General features: G+C 37.3%; 1 protein-coding gene and 1 long non-coding RNA gene across 17 annotated transcripts in view; one reads left to right on the top strand and one right to left on the bottom strand.

The window, feature by feature from the left end:
- LOC117671607 (uncharacterized) overlaps positions 1 to 12748 on the bottom strand; it is a 47464-nt gene that overhangs the window by 7522 nt on the left and 27194 nt on the right. The gene's annotated exons all lie outside the window — the stretch shown is intronic.
- KLC4 (kinesin light chain 4) overlaps positions 1 to 12748 on the top strand; it is a 64058-nt gene that overhangs the window by 27527 nt on the left and 23783 nt on the right. For 11 of the 16 annotated variants that reach the window (XM_087887892.1, XM_087887904.1, XM_034427596.3 and 8 more), the window contains 10 exons: positions 2692 to 2786; positions 3978 to 4242; positions 5085 to 5315; positions 5591 to 5669; positions 5848 to 6073; positions 6312 to 6399; positions 7702 to 7803; positions 8096 to 8269; positions 8389 to 8488; positions 8927 to 8979. In XM_087887892.1, coding sequence (XP_087744018.1) covers positions 3994 to 4242; positions 5085 to 5315; positions 5591 to 5669; positions 5848 to 6073; positions 6312 to 6399; positions 7702 to 7803; positions 8096 to 8269; positions 8389 to 8488; positions 8927 to 8979 — 1302 coding nt within the window. In that variant the 5' untranslated portion in view covers positions 2692 to 2786; positions 3978 to 3993. Of the gene's footprint in view, positions 1 to 2343; positions 2473 to 2691; positions 2787 to 3977; positions 4243 to 5084; positions 5316 to 5590; positions 5670 to 5847; positions 6074 to 6311; positions 6400 to 7701; positions 7804 to 8095; positions 8270 to 8388; positions 8489 to 8926; positions 8980 to 12748 lie in introns of those variants that run through there. The other 5 variants (XM_087887905.1, XM_087887896.1, XM_087887940.1 and 2 more) reach the window with 1 other exon arrangement.

The following is a 12748-nucleotide window of genomic DNA, read 5'->3' as shown; positions in this document are numbered from 1 at the left end:
ATTTTACTGTAAATGCTTCCTGATCTGAGGGAAAGTGCCTCTAGAGGAGGAGGTGGTGTGATAGACCTCAGCGAATTGCAGTTTCCCAGAAAGAAGGGAAGACATTCCTAGGAGGGGGATGAGACAAGAGGCAACACAATCTGGAGTTGGATATGAGACAGACGAAGAAAGGATAGCCACTTCCTAGAATACCTCAGGGTATATCCATCTGGGTGAGAGTAGTAAAGATTTAGTCTGGCAAGATTTGGTATATTTGGTATCAACAAATAAAAAACTGAACTTTGGCTGAATTTTTCTATGTCGTTCTTGGGCTAGGCCTGAATCTTGCTCTTGATATACAATGGCTGGAATTTAAGTGCTGTAGAAAATAAATAAATAGATTAGATAAATTACTTATCAGACATTCCTAAATTATTTTGTGATAATTTTATTTGTTTTAGCTCAGCCTTGAATAGGAGATGCCAAACTTGTTGGAATACCCATAGTAGAGCAAGTTACATCAAAGAATGCTTCTGAAAATCTATTAACATCTGTACAAATATTTGGATAGATCTTCACATTAATTTAGGAAGATAACTGATGGTAAATTAGTTAGGAGGGGAAGTAGAAAAAGGGGACATATTGATGTCTGTGTATTTAAAGCAAAATGTAAGAGTAGGTTGCAGACATTCATATTAGATTCTACTAGAATACTTTCAGGGACGCGGTGGCTAAGACGCTGAGCTTGTCGATCAAAAGGTCGGCAGTTCAGCGGTTTGAATCCCTAGTGCCTTGTAACAAGGTGAGCTCCTGTTACTTGTCCCAGCTTCTGCGAACCTAGTAGTTCGAAAGCACGTAAAAAATGCAAGTAGAAAAATAAGGACCATCTTTGGTGGGAAGGTAACAGCATTCTGTGCGCCTTTGGCTTTTAGTCATGCCGGCCACATGACCACGGAGACATCTTCGGACAGCGCTGGCTCTTTGGCTTTGAAATGGAGATGAGCACCGCTCCCTAGAGTTGGGAACGACTAGCAGATTTGTGCGAGAGGAACCTTTACCTTAGAATACTTTCAGCTTGCCTTTAGGAGCCTCCCAAGAAATGCTAGGAGGAAGAAAAAAATGTACAATAGCTGATTCCCTATTTTTTAGAATATGAGATGGAAATATATGGATAATGCACAGATACCTGCACTGGCATTAGGCCAAAAGTTTGTGCCTTTTTTTTTTTTTTACTGTTTCCTACCCAAATGGAACATTGAAAATAAATGATGCAAACGGTGTCAGGCCTCTGCCCATCTGGCTACTCATCAGCAGGAAACCGTCAAACCTGGAAAGAATGGGACCAAATTTGGTGTGGCAGGAGAAACCAACAAAAGAAATTTGAGTTTGAAATTGAGCTGGATCCAATTAGGGTCTGCAGAGAAAAAAAAAATCAGAAAAAAATTCCCAATGCATCCCTATGGGAGAGGCATTTGGGCAGTAACTTGCAAGGCTTCTGGTTGCTTCATTCATAAACACTGTTCTCTTTTCGTAATGTGACCCAGAATAGATTGAGCTTGTCTTAAGGGGGTGGAGAGGTTTCCAGAAGCCATGCCCTGTATATTTTCCTAATTTGTTTAGAATTTCTAATTTATTGTAAAGGTAGTTGGCTTCCAGAAGTCGTCACAAAACAACACCCAGCATAGTTTTCAGTTCCAAGAATAGGCTGCCTATAGGGTCCCTTAAGTATTCTTGGAAAATAAACACGGTGGGTGACTAACACCCACTGCTGTGTTTAATTCTAAAATATATATATATATAAAGTAAGCTGGAGCGTTAGAAAGCATTTTGCAGGAAGAGCAGCCAGATGGGATATTGAGAAGTAAAACCTCAGCAGTTTGCCTTCTGGCAGATGTCTGTTTTGTGATTATCCATGGCCACTGTGGCGCGTACTTTTGGAATGCACAAATCCCTCCCCCATCAGTCCAATGACAGCTAATTTAGGAAAGTGCCATATCCTCAAAATGCAAATGTATCCACAGTAGCCCAATTAAGATGTGGTGTCATGGTTGTAGAATAACAAATTCAGCTGTTAAGTTGAATGTTGTTCTGTGTGGTACATGGAAGATTCCCAGGGAACTTACAGTAGCATCCATTGGCTGTGTACATGCAGCATTCTGAACCCGGAACCACCAGACTAACCACCTATGGTTACTGTATTCCTATAACAAGCTGTTTCTAAACAAATAAATTATATGAAGGCTTAACATGATTGTTTAGTTTTTAATTACATTTTAAGCTACTTTGGTTACTTGTATGAATCCCATCAGTATTCCTCTTTCATCAAAGAAAATGATTTTTTTCCTTTCCTCAAAATGTCATGCAGGTTCATTTTTATGAGCACTCACAGAGAAAAACACATGCACCTTTCTTCCTCTTGGGGGAAAAATAAATAACCAGAGCATCCCCATCTACTTCCTTATAGAATTGCTCTGGCCCTCTTCTGAACAGCAGGTGACTGTGCTAAGGGGACTCCAATTATCCTTATGTGGGTTGGGTTTGTTATTGTTGAGGGGGATTTCCTGTTGGTCTCTCCCACGAGGGGGCGGTGGCTGTTGCCTAGCAAAGAACCCTGAACACACAGAGGTGGGACTACCGGAGAACAAAGGCAGATCTGCTGATATCTTCCTCTTTCTTCTCCTTTTTTCCTCCTTACTGGCCGGCTGCGCTCAGTAATAGCTTTGCCTGCTGCCAACGGATCACGTGGCCCAAGTTGTCCTCTTTCTATCTGCAGCAACGGGGCAGGTTGCTCCAACCGCTGTTATGAGGTAAGTTCCTTGCTAAAACATGTAAGTGCTTTGTGTGTTGGAGTGTCTTTTCTTTGGGGTGTGGATGAATCAGTCAAACAGGGGTTCACTAAACCGGGCAGTGGCTTGGCAAAGGAAAAGAAATCTGATTTCTTTGTGATTTTAATAACAAAGAGTAGAAGGCTTGGTGAGACTGAGCAATGCTTTTCCCTGCAGTGCCTGTAATCCTCTCCTTTGAATCTTCATTTGCAAACTTTATTTGCACAGCTAGATAAAATTCATACATTGTATTGTGTATTTGTGAAAGTTTACCAGCTTTTATTTGTTGAATGGTATGTTTCCGGCTTGTTTTCCTTGTGTCACTCTCCTTCCAACTTGCTTTAGATTTCAGGTATATATAAATAGAGTTAAATATGCTCTCACATGGATAATAATTTTAAAAACCCTGTTATTTTGTAGTAAGATCTAGCAATTAAGTTTTTCAAAGATGTTCATAAAGATGCATGTTGATGACAGTGTCTAGATTGGAAGTAGGATCATTTTATTTTTAAGCATGTTGAACAATTAACTATCACAAATCCTGACACTAAGCATTTGCCTCCAAATTTTCGCTCATCAGTGAGTAATATTCCTGCTTGTTTTTGTCTGTGGTATAAGGATCAAGACCACCACCAATGCTACTTTTCCTCTTCCTCCCTTTTCCCCCCTAAATTGTACTTCTATTTACTTAATCTCAGAAAGATTCTCTAATGTAGAAATTACAAACAAAAAGAAAAAAAAATCCCTGTACTTTCTGCTACTTTACTGGAAACATTTGTTCCTATTCCTGTTTGTTCATTCTAGATCGCTAATCACTGGAAAGGAAGTCTTAATTCCTCATAGTTTCTCCTATGTTTTTTAAATGACAGTTAAATCAACCTTCTAGATTCCTAGGGTTACAGGGGCAGTAAGAGAATGTCAATTTTGATGCAACTGCCATCTTTACCTTCATCTGGTCTTCCCAGTAACATGCTGTGCACCATATTGCCACTTTTACAAGGATGTGCAGTCTTCAAATATGGTGGGAATTTCCTTCATTTCCACTTTTCAAATGAAAATGGGAATAAGATCTTTATTCACAATATCACTTTGTTGGTTTAATCTTTCAGAATCTGTTGTCTAAGTAACCTGTGGTCTGTACTAACCCCTTTGTTTTTTCTTCCTTAAATGGAGGTAATACTGAAAGATTATGTCCACTATGGTGTACCCCAGGGAGGAGAAAATGGACAAACTAAGCCAAGAAGAGATTATCTCCAACACTAAACTGGTGATGCAAGGGCTGGAGGCCCTTAAAAATGAGCATAACTCGATCTTGCACAGCCTACTGGAGACTATCAAGTGTCTGAAGAAAGATGAAGAAGCCAATCTAGTACACGAGAAAGCCAACCTGCTGCGCAAGTCAGTGGAGATGATTGAGTTGGGACTTGGAGAAGCTCAGGTGAGCTATATTTTGTACATGAATAATAATAAAAAAAAAAACCAAACACAGAAAACATAAGGATTCAAATACACTGTTTAGAGCGGACATGCATACTAAGTAAAAACATAAACAAAAGCATACCTTTTGTTTATGAAGTACAGAACAGTAAAACTAGCAGGCACAGAATACATTGGTAAATACTGCATCTTCTGAGTGCTGGTTTTTAGTTTTATGATTGTATGGATAGGATTGAAATTGAATAGGTATATGGATAGAATTAAAACCTGTAATTGACCCTTGATTATGAGCAGAGAGGACTTCTTTGAGTTTCCACTTTTTGCCCATCTGCTCAAGCATTGGCTTCTTTTCTCTTGATTTAGGAAAAATGGGGCTAATTGTTCAGAATAGCAAGTATATGTATCTATTCAAATTAAGTTTAGCCTTTGCAAATGTAGATGACATACCTTTAGCCACTCATGTACAATGCAGGGCTTACAAAGCTGATACGAATGAGATGAAATAGCCAATTATATTTGTTGTTCCTTTTCCTCCTTTCTGGCAACACTGTTCTTCTCTCTTTTTCCAAAGGAAAAAAAATGGAACAGGCATCTAAGATGATTTATGTTACACAACACTGGTTTCAAGTCCAAACTTTCATTATTTTGTAATAGTTAAAAACCAATTCTTTGTTCAATTCTACCCCTGGCTTGTTCCAAGACCATAAGAAATATGCTCACCAATTTTCCTACAAGTCTTGGAATTTTGTTTGGTGGTGTGTACATTTTCTTTTCCTCTAAGAGTTTGTTTTTTAAAAAAACATTTCTTAAGACAGAAATTTTTCCTTTTTTCTCTTGGACCAGGTCATGATGGCTCTGTCAAACCATCTCAATGCTGTGGAGTCTGAAAAGCAGAAATTGCGGGCCCAGGTGCGGAGACTATGCCAGGAGAACCAGTGGCTACGAGACGAACTAGCAAACACTCAGCAGAAATTGCAACGCAGTGAACAAACTGTGGCACAGCTTGAAGAAGAAAAAAAACACTTGGAATTCATGAACCAGCTGAAAAAATATGATGAAGATGTATCCCCAACGGTGAGTATCTATAGGGTAGAGCATCTATGCTTCCTGTACAAAATAAGCTAGTAATAGCTTTCTCAGAGTTCCTATCTACTACTTTGAGTTTGCCTCTACTGGCTATGACAGGCACAGATCACCTACCCTTGTAATTATTATCTTGAATTATCTTCCTGAGAAAAATAACATTTTATCATTTGCATCAGTGTCGGGCATAAAAACCTTGCAGTACTAATGCATATTAATTTCTCTCTACCCCTTTCTGTTGGTGCTTTTCTATATTAACATTTCAGGAGGAGAAGGAAGGTGATTCCACAAAGGATTCTTTGGATGATTTATTTCCAAATGAGGAAGAGGATCAGGGACAAGGATGTAAGTTTCATTCTTTCACTCTTCTTGTATGAACTGCTATTGAACTTGACTTCCTCCAAATATTCCATCTGATTGAAAAATTAAGGATACAAAGGAGTAACAATTCTTGTATTAATAAACCATAATATAGCATTGCATGCTGTGTTTCTGTATTTATTGATATGATATGTATTTGCAGTGCCTCATCAACACAGCAGTGCTGTAGCAGCTGCTCAGCAAGGTGGTTATGAGATCCCAGCACGCTTGCGTACACTACATAATCTGGTGATCCAGTATGCATCACAGGGACGCTATGAGGTGGCTGTGCCTCTTTGCAAGCAAGCCCTGGAGGACTTGGAGAAGACTTCAGGACACGATCACCCTGATGTGGCCACCATGCTCAACATCTTGGCCTTAGTATATAGGTGAGGAATAGATAGGTAGAAGGTACCTGCTTCTTGTGAAAATGGAACAGCATGTCATGAACAGAAATGAAAGAGGGAGTATGAGGGAAGTCGGTGTAGTCAACCCCTATTGTGGCAACCTCTATTAATATGGTATGTTATGTCTGTGCAATGTAATCTCCCTATGTTTGTGTCATGTTTATATAAATTGTTGTCCCTCTACTTCTAAACAGTATCTGTATCTAACATTTTGTTGCAGGGATCAAAATAAATATAAAGAAGCAGCTCACCTTCTAAATGACGCATTGTCTATTAGAGAGAAAACTCTTGGCAAAGATCACCCTGCAGTAAGTGGCTATTATTTGTTTTACTTCAAGGAGGAGGATCCGAATATGTTGAAACTGAAAAGTAATTGTGTCATTGCCTGATCAATTCTTCTGATTCCTATGCTAATCCATATTTTAGTCATGGTAATTGAGGATGATCGAAACAATATATCTAGAGGGCACCAGATTGAAGAAAGCTGCTTCTACACCTACCCACACACACACACACACCCCTAATAAATAAACCACAAGGAAGGGAATTTGACCAACCACTAATGGAGTATATATCCCTATAAGAACCATTAATGAAGAAGCATAGCATTAAGAAAGAAAGGAGGACAAATAAAGAAATATCTTTGACTTTTCAATGAGATAGAGAAAACTGAATCAAAAGTCTACACCAGTGGTGGGTTCCTCCTGGTTCAGCCCGGTTCTGCCGAGCCAGTAGCGGTGATGATATGACATCACCGAACCGGTTCTGGGCCCCCCACCCCACCCACGTTATTCTTACCTTTTATTTGGCCCCACCCCCAATCTATTGCTGCCTCCTGAGTCCCAACTGATGACTAGAGGGAAAAAAACTGTTTAAACTCTTGCCGCCCGGCTTCAAAGGGCCGCCCTACAGCTGATCAGTGTTAAAAGAAAACAAATGAGTAGACCGGTGACTGCAAAAATAAATGGATAGACCAGTGCCTGCAAAAATACATGAGTAGATCAGTGCCTGCAAAAATAAATGGGTAGACCAGTGCCTGCAAAAATAAATGGGTGGATCAGTACAGCTCTGCAAGCAGTTAAAAGTCTGGTAGACCAGTACCTTTGCTAAATCCTAAATAATTGTCACATGACCATCAAGCCATGCCCACAAAATAAGCCACGCCCACAGAACCAGTAGTAAAAAAATTTAGAACCCACCCCTGGAATCACCTTTGTTTCTTAAGCAGTAAGGCAACATTGGGCATATAGCTTTATAAGGAAATCCAAGCACATGATTATGGTAGTGACACTTGGGCCCAAATTTATATATACAGTAATTGTTTTACTTTATATTTAAAATATCAATACATATGTTGCCTTACAGATTGTTGGCAAAAGAAATATGTGACTGAATAGAACAATGTGATTTCTTGAAATAGTATCCTGCTGAGAAATGGTGACACAATTAGGGCTTCTGTTTCACATATCCAGTTACTGTTACTGTTAATACTGCCAGCTATAACAAATTGGCTCTCTAAGTAGTATCACATTTTATGCCCTGTGCGTGTGTTTGTGTGTGTGTTGATTCTTCCTTAGTTCTCATGCGGTTGTTTCCACATCTCCCTGCAGGTTGCTGCAACCCTAAATAATCTAGCCGTTCTGTATGGCAAAAGAGGGAAATACAAGGAGGCAGAACCATTATGCAAGCGGGCACTGGAAATCCGGGAAAAGGTATCTTTCTTTCAGAAGCTTGAAGGAGGAAGGTTTAGGGCCTAGGCTATGGGGCCACTCATCATTGAAACTATACAACAACTTTCACTGCTTGAAATTCCTACAATAGAAGACTGTTTCCGAAAAGAAATATATTTTGGATGAATTATATCCATAATGAGGCTAATATGCATATAATATGAAGCCATGTGTACAAAATTCAAGTTTCTAATGGTATTTATGATGCAGTTTTCCCAGGGAAAGAAAAGTTTTGCAGAATTTCATAAATTATTCTTACCTGCTTCATTTTCAGGTTCTAGGCAAAGATCACCCAGATGTGGCCAAACAGTTAAATAACTTGGCTTTACTATGCCAGAATCAGGGCAAGTATGAAGAAGTAGAATATTACTATCGCCGAGCTCTGGAGATCTACGAATCCCGCCTAGGGCCTGATGATCCAAATGTTGCTAAAACAAAGAACAATCTGGTGGGTCTGTTTGTTGATGTGAGAACTATGGAGCCAAATGATTATCTGAACTGCGGGGTGACGGGCTATGGAACGGGTTTTTTGATAGTTTTATAACAATATCCCTTGTACTCTGCCAGGCCTCCTGCTACCTGAAACAAGCTAAATACAAGGATGCCGAGACCCTGTACAAGGAAATTCTCACCCGTGCCCATGTGAAAGAATTCGGCACTGTTGATGGTATGTACATCAAAGAAGAAAAAGGCAACATGTGCAAAGAGAACCAGGTCTTAGAAGGAGATTGAAACCCTTGAATGTTAATTGTGAAGGTTTCTTGAACATTCCATAACTGTTAGGACAGATGTGTGTGGAAAAGAGAACTTCTTGGGAGAAAATTGGGACAAGTATGCTATTCATAAATAAATGAACTATGATCAAAAGCCTATTTTTCCTTTGGACGCATTTTGATAAGTAAATGATACACAATCTGTAAAGACTTTTCATTAGCAGTGAAGTTTACACTGTCTAATCTCTTGTAGCTTGTTTATCAAGTCTTTGCTTATTTATTTACGAACAAGGGGAAAGGGACCGGAAAGCCAATATATCAGAGGTTCCTCTGAAAATACCATTAGAATGCATACAGAGACCTTTTCCCCTCTTCTTATCTTTTCTCTGCAGATGAACACAAGCCTATATGGATGCACGCAGAAGAAAGGGAGAAAATGAGCAAGGTGAGGATGAGAGCAGTGCTCTCACAGGCATTGCAGTGCTGTCCTAAACCATCAAGTAGCTGAAGGAACTCCTGAATGATAACTAGGAATAATTTTAGATTAGAAAAAAACTAACTGAAAAGAGGGACACAATCTTATAGTGATATATAGTGTAGAGAGAGACAAAAACCCTCTCTCAAAGAACCCAGGGTTATCCAGGTAAGCTGAATAGGTACAAGACAGATAAAAATAATCACTTGCATTCCTATTGTGCTTAGGTAACCTTGCTGTTAAGAGTCCCAATTCTAGTGGGACTGTAGAACTTTCTCTTCTAAATTGGGTCACATGTAAGCCTTTTATCAGTTTTAGTTGATATACCAATTGTATCCCTTCCTGGGAAAAAAACTAGCTCAGCTGTCAAATTGATCTATGAAAGACCTCCCCAAGATTCCATATTACCCTTGTGTCTGAAGTGTTGCACAGACTTGTCAGTTTATTTCCAAGTGAAACATGAAATGCCTGTTGACTCTAGACCTCTATTGCTTGGGTCTAGGTTAGTGGGGAGAATGCTTCTTTTCTATAGGATTCCCTATCCTTCAAAAAATTAATTGTTGAATTGTGTATTTGATGGCTAAATCTTTTTAGTACCTATTCCAGGTCTTTGGAATGTACTGCCTGATGAGTAGAAGGACCTATCATTTTTGTTTTTCTTTGAAAAAGGTCTCAAAGCTATATTTTTTTTCAAACATGTAAAATGTATATTAATAATTAAATATAAGAGTGTCATAAAATACAGTATAGATAATCAGCAAATAGGATGGTTTTTGAGAAGGTTGTATAGATTCACAGAGAATGTAACCATGAATAATAATAGATGTAAGTTAACTTCAGGATCAGGGCCAATAGGCCTCAGAACCAGTTCTTGGTAAGCAAAAGTATAAAGATAGCATTCTTCTTTCCCTTTTGTGAAGGTATTCTCATAGGCATCAGATTGTGGGACCTAAATACTGTGCTATACAAGCCTTCGATCTGAATGAAGATAGTTTTTCTTACGTTTTTCAAAGTTGTATGGTGTGAACTGGAAGCGTTTGTCCTATTCTTCCCATGCTTTGCATATTTTTTCTTTGTTATAGTGGATTCCTTAGGACGTACTGGAAAATGGACGATGGAGGGATTTCAGCAGGTTCTGGGCCACAGACATTTCAGAATCAGAATGTTTCTAAAGTTTGCTGTTTTGAAGGGCCATCTTTAAACTTTTCAGATTTAGAAAAGTTAATTATTAAAAGTTTCCCTAGATTGGGAGGAGAGAGAGTTAAGTTGAAAAGTCTCTGCGTACTAGAGCTACAACAAATCCAAAGTCCTTGGCTTTGAACTTCTGCACCTCACTCTTTTGGAAAAATCTGTACAATCTATGAAACATTACTAAATATAGAATAGAAATGTGATAAACTTCCGGGACATTTTGGGCTAAAGTACTAGATATATCATAGGAGTTCTCAAGCAGGATGGCTCCACTCTCTGTTTTTGTCTTGCAAAAGCTATTGGATTTTTTTTTTGGTTCATCTAATCTAATGACTGATAACTGCTTCCAGTAGTAGATAAAAATAGATATCTATTTCCTGGATTTTAGTACTTTACAGTACTTAGTTTCCCTTAGTTTCATTGCTATTGCTGCTAAAGGAATTAGCACTGTTTATCTTATTGCTATCCATATGTCTTTCTGCACAATACTTTTCTGTCAAATTGGTGGTTTAAAAGGGGTGAAAAGGAATACATATGAATGTGCATACATATGTACTAAGTGGTACTAGTTAAAATGTGTCAGCTGTTCTTAATTTTTGCCTAGCAGTGCATTGTTACTACTCATTGGTTACATTTGCTAACTTGGATATATTCCATCTGCTGACTTGGATACAAAAGCTGACTGTATCCATAGGATCATGCTGAGAAGTCTCTGAAATTAAGAACTCTTCATGAAAGACTGTTAGTTTTGAATTGGTTTTCCCAGAATTTTGGGTGGAAAAAGATCTCTCTTCATCTCTGGCATGTGTGAGAATTTTCCTGATACCAAAAGAAAAAAAAAAAAAGACATTAAATCAGAAACCTGAGTTCAAGGGATTGGTTTGGACTCTTTTATGTTGTGTGATTTTATACATTTGTTGTTTTATACTAGCAAGCATCAATTTATCTTCTAATCATTTTAAGGTACTCAGGTACTTTTGCTTCTATCAAACTTTTATGTCATATTTTTCAAACTCACGGAAAAAGATGCCTACAAGAAACATGATATTGACACCTTCTTCCTGAATACAGCTAATGGGATTTGCAATTGTATGTCATCCAGAAAGCAAATTGGATAATTTGATAAGGACAGGAAAAGGCAAGGCAGTTGTTATAAATGCAAAAGATTTATAAACAGCAGACACGCCAATCATCAAAAGTGAATTTAGGTTCTCATTTGTTGAAGCTTAATAAAATGCCAAATGAATCAATCCTTGGGAAGAAGGTAACAGATAAAAACAACAACTTCAGTTAGATTTACGATTTTTAAGTATTTATCTTGCTAGAAAATATTTGTGAGAAATATTTAGGAAAACCTAGACAAAGAAATGCAAATATTCAGAGTTTAGTATTCATCCATTTGTCTATGTAAATCAGTACTCCTATGTGATGCAAACAATAAACTTTCCACCTAATAACTCTAACAGCTAAATTATATCACTTTTTCTTAAACACAGAAGTGAGCCAGAGCACTTCAGCATGAGAACACAAAAGATATTTCCAAGCAGTGGAAAGAAATTAGATTATATATTGTTATTGGAATAATAGAGTATTATTTTAGTAATGTATTTATTCAGTTTCCATTGTCTTGAATGTCTTCTCCCATTAGACTATCTGATTTTTTGTTTGTTTCATACTATTAAAGGGCATAAAAACCATTTTACTAGAGCATTGGTTTTGTCACATTTAATCTACTGTATATAGCCTAGTAATGTCATAAATATGATGCAGGCCCAAACAACTAAATTCCATCAAACATACGGAATTTACTTCCACATAAATGTGAAAAGATTGGATTTCTGTTCATTTCATTCCCTATAAGAAATTTGGGGATTGTAAAAATAGAATCAGAATAGCTAGCTACCATTCCTGTTGGAATGTTACATAAATAAACTTTGTGGGTTTTTCAAATTACATTTTATTAAGTTTTTTAAGAGGAGTAAATAAACATAGTGAATAAACATAGAATTTACAAGTGTTGTAAAATTAGGTTATCTTTTTCAAAATGTCATTTATTGGTTTTAAATAATGGAATATGATGTTTGGAAAATAAGTCATTTTATAATCCAATGTATAAATATCAACAGCAGTGATCAGCACAGTATAAAATAAAAATAAAAATCACAATAAACTTTATCTAAGCTACTGAAGATCTGTTCTGGTTTAAGAACTTAGAGTTACAATTTGAATGCTCTGTTGAGGCATATATGGAATTATACATAGAGCAGTTTCCAATTTGAGTAAAATTCTCAGATTTTTGAGATTACAAAATTATTTTGGACATTGAAACATACTCTCAATTTAATTAGTCATTCTGCAGAGGAAATTGTATTTTTTAGTTGGAAGTATTCTTGCAGCACTTACATTCAACTTCTGAATATTTTGTGGAAATACAAGATAAATGATATTTAATTTAAAACTTATATAATAGATTGAAAGGAAATTCAGCTTTTAGTATTTGTTTCATTCGGGTATAAATTATTCATCAAAATTGTTGTGCTTTACAACA

This window comes from Pantherophis guttatus, chromosome 1 (genome assembly GCF_059756535.1).
Source record: "Pantherophis guttatus breed Tessera chromosome 1, ASM5975653v1, whole genome shotgun sequence".
In the NCBI taxonomy this organism is placed as follows: Eukaryota; Metazoa; Chordata; class Lepidosauria; order Squamata; family Colubridae; genus Pantherophis; species Pantherophis guttatus.
Note: the sequence above shows the minus strand (reverse complement) of the source record. Positions and strands in the feature narration are given on the sequence as shown.